Below are 12,228 nucleotides of genomic sequence, written 5' to 3'. Positions count from 1 at the left end.
TGATTCTTTGACCAGCCTTATGGTGCTTGCTGGAAGACTTCTTATGGGAACAGCGGATTAGGGAAAGAGATTATCGTAATAAAACTTAGACACATGATGTTAATTAACCAAATAATGAATGTATAACATATATCTTTTTATATACTTTTCTTAATCCTAATTAAGAGAAGAATCCCTAAGAGTTAAATCCAATTATATTAAGAATTAAAAATAAAATAAAAAGAAGAAGTATTATAAGGCGCAACCTGATGCACTAAGCTCTCGCTATGTGCGGGGTCGGGGGAAGGACCGGATTATAAGGCTCTATTGTATGCAGTCTTATTTTGCATTTCTACAAGAGGTTGTTTCCACGTGCGGCTCGAATCTGTGACCTCCTGGTCACATGGCAGCAACTTTATCGGTTACGTAAGGCTCCCTTTCAGAAGAAGTGCTATAGTTTATCTATATTTTCTATCTGGCATCACTAGAAAACTCGTGGAAAATATTGGACCTAAAAAGTAAGTGTATTCATCATGATCAATCTATCTCAAGTGACATTCTCTCATTTTATTCCATAAATATGATCATTTTTAATCTTACCTAATCTTATATTGATACATATCTATCTTAGCATCCTCATCTCTACAAAGTTCGGATATGTTAAACTTTAGGGAGGCCCAACATTCTCTCCACTTAGACAACATTATGTTGGTCTTAATAATATAGACCAATGACAAAGAACATAATTAGTTGTTGGTTAGGATTTTTTTTGGTAAAAGTACAAAAAATGATCAAGACAAAGATCATAATAAATGTTGAATGAGACTAGTCTAGCAAAGGAGGGGATTTTGGTCAATGTAGAAACTAAAAACAAAGGATAAGATGCAGTATTGATCCGAAAATAACAAAGGTCCGTCGTAATTGGATAAGTTTGTCATATCTAATGTAAGCTTCTGAATATCTTCTGATTCATCATAGAATTATCTGAATTAATAAAAGATGAATGGATCAAAGTAATATCACAATTATTTATGCCTCACGATGGGCGTCAAACTGCGTATTCATAAAATGGTACGGTTGAATTTGTAACGTGGTTTATAGACGCGTGAATTAAATTGATCCGAGAATGAAGAACAAAATTGAACAAAAGTTTGATCTTTTGTCCAGAAATTCAAGAACTTGAAAGGCCTTCTAATTTGTATCTGATTCATACTACAAGTCTACATTGTATTATGTTGTTATTTGTGCGTTCAAAATTTACAATATGTCCAACAGAGTACGCAGCATCATTTACAATCCAATTTGAGAACATCATTTCCCAAGAGACTTCATGAACCAAAGAAACTGAAAAGTTAGCTAAGTTATGAGGAAAAGTAAAAAACCTAGAAATCTGTACAAAATCAACGTGATCTAAAGTAGAAAACATACACCATATACAGTTAAACTTCTCTATAACGGCATCATTTGTTCTGATATTTTTCCATTACATCGGCCACTTCTCGCGGGACTTTGACACCCCCTGGATCAAGAAACTTATTTTAATTTGGTTCAGTAAGTTTTAAAGCATAATTGAACCCAAAGGACAACGCCAGATGCCAATGATAAGTGTACGTAAGACATATCAAGACAAAAAAATGGAAGAAAAAAAAAGGAAGTATTATTATTGTTTAGAAAAATAACAGACCTTTGAAAAATATTTAATGTGGTGAATGATTTGTCCTGCACTAGTGATGCAAGAGAGAGTGAAACCAGACGTGGATTCAGGATTTAAATCTTATAGGTTCAATATTTACGGTTTTTAGCATTGAATCTATTAATATATTTTTAAAGTTATGGGTTCATATTTACTGTTTTTGCAATTTTAATGAGTTTTTATATACAAAGTTATGGGTTTAATTGAACCCGCCGGTTGAACGCTACATCTGCCCGAGTGAAACCAAGACTGTGTCACTAATCTGGATTTATTCTTGATAATAATATTATCAATAGTGACATTATGTCAACTTTCAGTAATGATTTAACATTTCTTGAAATAAAATAAATCAGATTGTGAATGAAGCAAAAGCTGCTGTTCTGTATTTGTAGTAAATAGTCAGAATAACAATATGAGTCCTAATCCTTAATCAAGCCATTTGTTGTTCTTTCAATCTGAAGAAGACTTGTGGTCTATTATATAAATTGTTATTTAATACATTCAGGACAAAATTGTGGCAATATGAATAATTTCCTATAGTGATTACTGATATGACATGCAATTAAAATAACTTGGAATATAAAAATCACCTAGAACACTCCAAGAAATGAAGATGACGCAACATGGAACTTTAGTGGAAGAAACTCTGTACAAACAGTTAATTAATCTTTTGTCTATATCTTATTGGTTTTTAAAGAAAATGAGAATTCTTTATAGGGGAAAAGGTATAATCTAGGGGGGAGTACCCTCCACGAACCATCTTAATTTTACCCTCCGTTATATATTAAAATTATTCATATATTTATCATTAGCAAATCATCTCGTACTTGGCCTTGATCCTAGCAGACCTCCAACCTTACATATAAAGAATTTTAATATTAAACCATAGTCAAAAGTATAACATTAAATTTGCACATTCTTTCGTAGTACTTTGTCTAGTTGAATACGCTCAATCTATACTAGAGCTCCATTAAAGTTAATGGTAAACCCGAGACGATTTGCTAATGACAAGGGTATGAATGGAACAAAGTAAAACGAAGTACACAAATTAAGCTACTTCGTAATAAAATGGTAAATCTGGTCTTTTTCCCTTCTTTATATGTAAAGCTCATATTATTTAGATTTCTAGTCTCCAATTTGGAATTTCAAATGTTATGACTTCTCATTTGAGAATTCTTCTTAAAAGAAATTACTTAAAAATTTCCTCCAGGCTATTATATATACCTACACCAATCATTCAGAACAAGCAGTGAAACACAAACCTAAAAAAAAAAAAAAAAAAAAACCCTTTCTTGTCTTGTAATCAAGAAGATGATGCAATCAGAGCTTCTTCATACTGAAACTGAATTTTGTGCTATCCAAATTGATCAAGACTCCTCTGGGATTGCCTTCTCAGACTTGACGTCCCTTTTTCCTGATGATGTTTTTACTGATCTTTCAATGGATGATTTGGAGTTTGATGATTTCTGCAAATGGTTAAATGATAGTGAAAGTGAAGAAGAAAATGGAAATATGAATATCTCAATCTCTTGTGAGATGCAAAAGGATGGAAATTTATGGAGTCCTGCTATTTCAGGAGCATCAAGAAATAGTGCCATTTCACTTGTAATTCCAGGAAATAGTAAAGAATTGGATACTCAAATAAGCCTTCATCATTTATTAGCAGCATATGGAGAGGCCATAGAAAATGGTCATAAGGAACTAGCAGAAGTGATCATAAGAAGCATAAAGGGAAAAATAAATCCTTTAGGCGAATCGTTGGAACGCGTTGCATCCAATTTGTTCTTGCAGATAGAGGATCAAGAAGATTACTTAAAACAAGAATCAAGCAAGAATCTTGAAGTAGCATTTAAGGTTTTCTACCAGATTTTCCCAATAGGAAAATTTGCTCATTTTGCTGCTAACTCAGCAATAATGGAATCCATTCCAGATGATGTAGAAACTATTCACATAGTGGATTTTGATATGGGAGAAGGGATTCAATGGCCTCCAATTATTGAAGCCATGTGTCAAAGAAGAAAGGCTATGAAATTAACATCCATAAAGAAAACAAAGGAAGAATCAACCAGTGATCAGTGGAGATTTGAGGATATAAAAAGAAGACTTCTTGATTATGCAAAGCCCTTTGGCCTAAGATTACAAATTGAGGAGATGACAGTTGAAGAGTTGGCAAGTGAAATGAGAAGAATGAAAAAAAGGGGAAATGGGAATGAATGGTTGGTTTTCAATTGTATGTTTAAACTCCCACACATGGGAAAAACAAGATGCAGAATCCATGCCTTGGAATTTCTAAAACTAGCTAAGGAAATGTTATTAGCCAATTCTTCAACTCATAGAGGACTTGTCACTTTTGGTGATGGAGAAGCAATGGACAATAGTCACAATACTAATACTTTTTCTACATTCTTCAACAAGAATTTGATATATTACCAGTCGATTTTCGAGTCGTTGGAGTTGTATTTTCCAGCTTATCTTGCAGAAGCAAGACTTGCCATGGAATCCCTTTTTCTAGCACCTCAAGTCTGCTCATTTTCTTGGTTTCAAAACTGGGAAGAGATAAGAAATACTTGTTATTCTTGTGGAGAAATTGGATTGCAAGGCAAAAGAATAAGCAAAGAGAACTTGTTACAAGCCAAGGAATTGGTCAATGAAAGAGAAACTCCATTAAAGGTGAGGATTGAAGAACAAAGGCAACATGAAATGGTCTTGGAATGGAAAGGGACACAGTTGGTGAGTGTTTCAACTTGGACGAGAATTTTAAGTTTATAAAAAGGTAGTTTAATGGGTTCTGGATAAATTATTTACACATATATCTAGTGGACTTCATAAAACAAATATAGGATTTAGGTCGAATTCTAGTGAACCCTTGACTAAAATTCTAGCTTCGCCCAGAAGAAAACAGTAGCAGCAGCAAACACCATAGAGACACTACAACTCTTTCTCTGTGTCGTTTTCTTTACCATTATTTTTATAGTGTTCTCCTATGAAGTGCCAAAAGTGTACAGAGCCATACTTATATTAGCTTGTCTAGCGTATTTACGTTGTATATATTATTATATACAGACCAGAGTTGTAAATGACAATTATATATTATTATTTTTTTTTTTCATCCGATATTTAAGGCCCGACTAAATCGAATTAACTCTGGAAAATCCCACTTTGGGGTGAAGGTTGTTCAAAATTGAACATCTATATGCTATATTAAAAGCACGAATGCCCTTACTCCCTAGCGAAATGTCGTTCGTTTCTTTTACCCTTTAAAAGTAATTTTGCACGGAACAAAATAGTCATTAAAATTATTTTCCTAATATTTAGGACTTGAAAATTGATTATATTTTGTATATTAAATATTTTCTTATTTGAACTAGGTAAGATATCCTAATATTTAGGACTTCAAAATCAATTATACTTTTAACTTATATAAATCATTAAAAAGAAAGAAAAAACAACTACCTATTATAGCTTTATAATTATATTACCAATAAAATACTACTATCATGTTAATTAATATTTACCTGGAATAAAAGATTAGAACTTAATATTAACGGCTTTCTATCTCATTTCAAATTTGATCGTTATCTATATCTATCTATCTATATTAATAAAAGCATGAATAAAATGTTGGTTTACAAAAATAACCTTATAATATTAAGCATACCAACTCATAATGAAAGGACATAATTGAAATTCTAGACATTAGCCTTGTAATCCTATTAGTTTTAAGGACATCTTAATATATTAGTGTACAAAAATATTCCTAAAATATTGAATTTACTTTTCCCATAAATTTCGGTTGGAGTTTTTAGAACTTCGAATTCATTAAAAAAAAAAACTGCAATCTTGGTTTAACTAATACTAATATATCTATGTTTGAAAATGTCACTCAAATTTTCAGGTAGATCATATATTTTGAAGGACATACGAATAAGAACTTTGAATTAGAAAAAGATTTGGCTATCTTTCACATGACAATGTTCCTCCCACTCAAAGTGACACAAAAAGTCAACATAGTATATGTTGTAAAACTTCGCTTCAAAATTTTAAAAATCAAAAGTGCACATTAAATTGAAAAAAAGATTAAGTCTCTAGAGAATTGCATATCCTAAAATAAAAAATAAAATCACTAAAAAGAGGACTTATGGTAAATACAATTTTTACGTATAATAGGCATTAAATTGTGTATCATGCACTTGCCACTTGATCTATTTTGCTATAGAATATAAAAGTAAAACAATGACATGTTATATCTATATTTATCTATCTATCTATATTTATTCTATATCTATATTATTATAAGAGTATGAATACAATGTTGGTTTACAAAAATAAACTTATAAGTAATATTAACCATAATAATTCACAATATAAGGACATAATAGGAATTCTAGATATTAACCTTATAATCCTATTAATTATTGGGCATAATACTACACGTTAAGAATCCTACATGATTACCTTTAGAAATCTTATTATAGTACAATTACTTCACGGCATAAACATATAATACTATATGTTAGCATGTAAACCTAATACCTCTAGAAACATGTTAAATTTTCTATTAGTAATTTCGGGATAGAGACGTATTTTTAGCCATGTAATCCCATTACATTTAGGATATACTTCTTAAAACTTTCTATTACTAATTTAATTTGAAAACGTATTATATTGTCCTATTACTAATTTAATTTGAGAATGTATTATATTGTCCAAATTCATTTTAAAAAAAGAGACTATATATTATTATAAAAGTACAAGTACAATATTGATAAACCAAAATATCCCTAAAATATTAAACAGAAGATTCATAGGGAAAAGACATCAGTAATAACCTATTTTTTTGGACTACAATGCCTTCTATATGAATTTTTTTAATAAAAATTTAAGATTTTAAAATTATTAAAATATTTTCTATTAAATTCTTATCAAAAGTAGGTAGGAAGATTTAATAAAATTAATTTTATAAGAATCCTCCGTATTGGCAATATATTACCACTCTATAATGTGTAATACCCAAAAAAAATAGAAGTAATGTTAAATGGATTGAATAAAGCATTAAAATTGAGAAAAAAAATATTCCCACGATAATATCTTTTTATATTATATTTGAACTGATTTGCTACTCAAATAATATTTTTTTATTATCAATTTTTGGGTAATATTGAAAAATATGCCCAATTATTAAAAAAATAACTAAAAAATATTTAAGAATATAAATGCATGAGAAAGAGAAAGAAAAATAGTTAATAAGAATTAATACCAATAATGATTTTGCAAACATAAAGATCTAAAAGTGAAATGTTAGATCGATCTCTTTACTCTTTAAAAAAAATTATGATGAATAAAATTATAATTACAGTTAAATATTCAAAATAAGAGATGTACTAATAATAAGAATCTGAATCAACATTAAATAAACTATTTTTTATGTTAAGATCCAATAATTAAATCTTTCAATTAATTATTTAGCAAGAGGTCCAATTCAATTATTCTTTTAATTCATTGAGTAAAATAATTTTTCAATTTAAAAAATATCTTATGGTACATAAATTTATTCCATAGAAATAGCGTTAGACATTAAAAAAATTAGAACACAAAATAAAAAAAAAGGTCCAGTATAGTATTAAGAATCAAAAGGTCATAAAAGTGTCTGAGGAAGCACAATCAAAACTTCCTGAACAAAAATAAACTTTCAAGACAATATTATAAAGAGTCGACTCAGCTGTAGCGGGATTATCCTTTGTAGATGCCTCCAGCAGAATGGAAATAATATTCTTATGTCATGCATTACATGCAAATATTAGATCAAGAAACATGATATTGTTAGCAATAATAATAAGTGGTGTACCAACAACGATTTTATTATGAGATCATACAAATCACTTTAGATTTGATATACCTCTTCAAAGAACTGAAATAACCATCGCAAATATATCAAAGCAGCACAATGGTACTAAATTTATAAGGAAAACAAAATTGATAATATAGGATGAAACGTTTACATCTAAGCGTCAACTTATCGAAACAATTGACTAGAGTTTAGAGATATATTAGATATCAATGAACCATTTGGCAGAAAAATAATGGTTTGGGAGGTGAATTCTTTCAAGTACTACCAGTAGTTTCAAAATCGACAAAAGTAGAGACTGTAAAAGCTAACTTGCCAAAATTATACTTATGGACTCAAATAAAAAAGATTCAACTGACAAGAAATATATATATATATATATATATATATATATATATATATATATATATATATATATATATATATATATATATATATATATGAACATATCCAACATTCAATGACTTCTTGCTTCGCGTTGGAAACGAAGAAAAATATCCAATAAAAGATGATTTTGTTCTTCTAGAATACTTTGTTATCAACTCCAATGGTAAGAGTAGTGCACTTAATAGAGAAATTTTTTCATCATCATATTAAAACATAATTCGTGCAAATTACATGATAGAGATTAAAGAGATATCTTAGATAGCAAAAATGAATATGTTGATCAACTAAATAAAAGGTTGATTGTTAAGTTTCATGGTAAAAACAAAATGTTTTTTTAATTTTTGACTCAACAGAAGATGATACTAATAATTACTATCAAGAAAAATACTTAATACCAAATGACCTTCTACCATACATATTTGTTGTCAAGTTGGCTATTTTTTATGTATGTTAGTGTCACCGTATATACAATAGACTAAGTTAAAACTGATTTTTCATTGCATATAGATTGATTTTAAAGAAAAATATGCTTGTCATACTACTAAACACTTAGATCCACCAAATAGGTTATGTAATAGCACACATATGGTATATAAAAGTTTTGACAATAACGTCATACATACAAGAATTATTATACTGGTCAATATGCTTATAAGTATGTGTTTATCTCCGAATTCAACTTTCGTTTTCAGAAACTAAAGAATATCCTTTTAAATTTATGTGAAAATAATTTTCAGTGTGTTTATGTTTTGCAATTACAATAAATAAAGCACAAGAACAAACATCCTAAATATTGGACTATATTTATCGCAATATATTTTCTTGCACGAACAACAGTATTTTACTCAAGAAGGATATCAATATCGACAACAAAAGTTCTGGTTATGGCAGAGCAACCAAAGCATTAGAAGGAAACATACATAATAATATCATCTACAAAGAAGTGTTCGGTAAGATACCATCACATTAAATACTTTTAAGCTATAATACATAATTATCTAACTAACATGACTAAATTGATCATTTGTGTAAGTTCTGATAATGTCCTTTCATTTTGAATTCACGCATTATGCTTATGTAATAATATTTTTCGATATTTAGATGAGTTGTATTATTATGTATAAAATTTCTCTCATTAGATAAATTTTATTATTCCTTCATATAAATAAATAAATCATCATGTGCCATTATTAACATGCAACGCACGTTCATATATACTAGTACTATATTAAAAGTACGAAGACCATTAGCGAAATGTCGTTCGCCTTTTTTACCTTTTAAAATAGAGTTTATATTAGACAAAATAGTCATTTAATTATTTTTCTAATATTTAAGACTTTGAAATCAGCTAAAACTTTTACTAATTAAATATTTTCTTGTTTAAACCATATAGAAAATCCTAATAGGATTTCTAAATCAATTAAAATATAACATTATATAAATTCTTTCCTTATTTGAACATGTAAAATAACAAGACTTCTTACAAATTATATTTCGTGGTATTTTGTTTCAAAACTATCTTAAATGCCGTAATGAGTTTGGTTTTGGTGTTTCCTTATCAGTTTGGTTTTGGTTTTTACCTAATTTGATTTTATCCTCTCTTTTTTTCAATTAAGTTCTCACATTTTAAAATCTTTTTCTAAAACTAATATTATTAGAGTTTAGATTCTTCATCAACAAACTACCCCCCCCCCTTCCTTTTCCCGTTTCAGCCCCTTCTTTTAACTAAAAATTTATATTCTTTTCTATTCTATTCATGTGGTTGATAGCTTAAAAGCTACCAATTTCTTTGTGCTTTTTAATTATTTAAAAGTAAGTTGTAAATAAAGAAGTCTATAATTGGTACAACTTAATAACATATGCACACCTAATAAGTAACAATATTTTAAGTAGAAATCATATGAGCTAACTTTATTTTATTATCATCGTTGCGTATCGATCCAATTAAATATCAAGTAAAATAGCATCATCATTCATAATATAATCTAAATTCAAAAATGTCTAGCTATAACTTTAATTTTATATTATAACTCCAAATAAATTTTAAAAAATATGCATACATTTAGTTTATTATTTTCTTAGGTGTCGTTGGTTGAAGTACCAATGTATTTCTAGTTTGATTTGCTTTTTCACATTTTCTTAATATTTACAATCCATAAACATTGGATAATTCCATAAGACATGATTCCTTCCTTCAGTGAATTAGCTAAATGGGATCACCAATTTAATATTTACCATTTTTATAAATTTACGATTTATTTTCTTAGATTTTATTTATAACTCAAATATATTTTTTCAATATTATTTACGTAAGTTTTAAAAGTTTGAACACAGTGGTACAAGGTACACGCGCATCGCGCGTACACGAAAAACTAGTTATATTAAAAGCACGAAGGCCTTTAGCGAAATATCATTTTTACCCTTCTGTCACGACCCAAAACCCGACCCGTCATGATGGCGCCTATCATGAAACTAGGCCAGCCTCAACTCAACAATAAATACGATAATCATAAGTTTCAAAATATTTACGGAAGCTTTTAACAATTAAAGAACTATTTGAAACATAAGAAATTCCAAGAATAAATACAATCCAGCCCAATATTGGGGTTTCATTAAGTGCATGAGCGATAAAAAAATACATTCTTTATTATAATGTCTAAGGGAGCAACTGAAATACAACTGGAAAGTAAGATGGAGAGTCAAGGCCCGCGAACGCCGTGCAGGTACCTCCATAATCTCCTAAGTCAGAAGCCTCGATCAACAAATGCCACTAGATCCAAAAGTGCCTGAATCTGCACACGAGGTGCAGGGGGTAACGTGAGTACACCAACTCAGTAAGTAACAAGTCCAACCTTTGGAGTGATAGGTAGTGACGAACTCAACCTCATCAAAGGTAACAGAAATAACGTACAAGAACATAGGCATGCTTTCAGTTAAATAAACAGCTCGAACAGTGAAACAGAGCAGGTAAATGCAGGATAAGGAAGTGTAACACTACTACGACTACATGCCAATGCACATGCTATATGAAATGCACCATGCTGAGTGCCTCATGTGCCCACAACCTCAAATGCTCATCCACTCAGTACTGTATACGGCTCATACGACCCAGGGAAGATTTATCCCGGAATATATACATCTCTGACAGCAGTCACTTAGTACCGAGGAAGGCCATTCCAGCCTATGGAGAAGATCCATCTCTACATAACAACAATAACAACCTCACAACCACTCGGTACTATATATGGCTTACAAGGACCAGGGAAGATCCATCCCGGAATATATATACATATCACTGGCAACAGTCATCCAGTACTGAGGAAGGCTATTCCAACCTATAGAGAAGATCCATGTCCAGGGAAGAACCATCCCTCAATAATATCATCTGCGCTCACTGGGGGTGTGCAAACTCCGGAGGGGCTCCTTTCAGCCCAAGCACTATAACAAGCTAACGAAGGCATATATCAGTAATCTGCTGCGGTGTGTAGCCCGATCCCATAACTGTCACTCATAATCAGGATATCAGCCTCACTCAGTCATCACTCTCCATTCTTACACACACAAGCTCAAAATGTCGTGATACTAGCCCGAAATAATGATATGATATGCCACATAACAATAATCGAGACTAAGACATGATATAATATGTATGAGCAGGACTGAGTACAGAATATCAATGAAACTAATGATATGACAGCAAGAAACGACCTCTTGGATCTCAACAGTATCGACGTGAAGCCTTAACATGATAATTAGCATGATTTACAGCTCATTAACTTAGTCACATAATCATAATATAGATATCAGCAAGAAAGAGCCACTAAGTTGTGCCATGGAATGATCTAGGCCGCAATTCTCATGGTGCGCGTCCACACGCCCGTCACTTGGCATTTGTATCACCTCAATAGTAATCATAGAACACATAGTTCGGGGTTTCGAACCCTTAGAACCAAATTTAGAAGCGTTACGTACCTCAAACCAAGCAAAAACTCTAACCCGCGATGTCTTTGCCTCTCGATTCGGCCTTCGAATGCTCCGAATCTAACCAAAACTAGTATATTATCATCAATATATGCTAAAGGAATGAAACCCATACGAAAATTATCAATTTAGACCAAAAATCCCGAATTTGCTCAAACCCGGCCCCCGGGCTAACATCTCGAAATTCGATAAAATTTACATCACAATAATCCTCATCCTCCCACGAGTTTATGTATACCAAGAACATCAAAATCGGACCTCAATTGGCCCCTCAAATCCCCAAATTTAGCTCTCCAATTTCAAACCCTAATTTCCCAATTCCTTCTCTGATTTTCCCACTAAT

The 12,228-nt window shown here is 30.8% G+C and overlaps 1 protein-coding gene across 1 annotated transcript; it reads left to right on the top strand.

Annotated features, from left to right (window-relative positions):
* The first annotated feature begins 2,793 nt into the window (after positions 1-2,793).
* On the top strand, positions 2,794-4,753 carry LOC107801004 (protein NODULATION SIGNALING PATHWAY 2-like). The gene has a single exon (XM_016624267.2). The coding sequence runs from the start codon at positions 2,984-2,986 to the stop codon at positions 4,439-4,441; it is 1,458 nt and encodes a 485-aa protein (XP_016479753.1). The 5' UTR covers positions 2,794-2,983; the 3' UTR covers positions 4,442-4,753.
* Positions 4,754-12,228: the final 7,475 nt, after the last annotated feature.

The sequence above is a fragment of the Nicotiana tabacum genome, chromosome 10, assembly GCF_000715075.1.
Source record: "Nicotiana tabacum cultivar K326 chromosome 10, ASM71507v2, whole genome shotgun sequence".
NCBI lineage: Eukaryota > Viridiplantae > Streptophyta > Magnoliopsida > Solanales > Solanaceae > Nicotiana > Nicotiana tabacum.
Note: the sequence above shows the minus strand (reverse complement) of the source record. Positions and strands in the feature narration are given on the sequence as shown.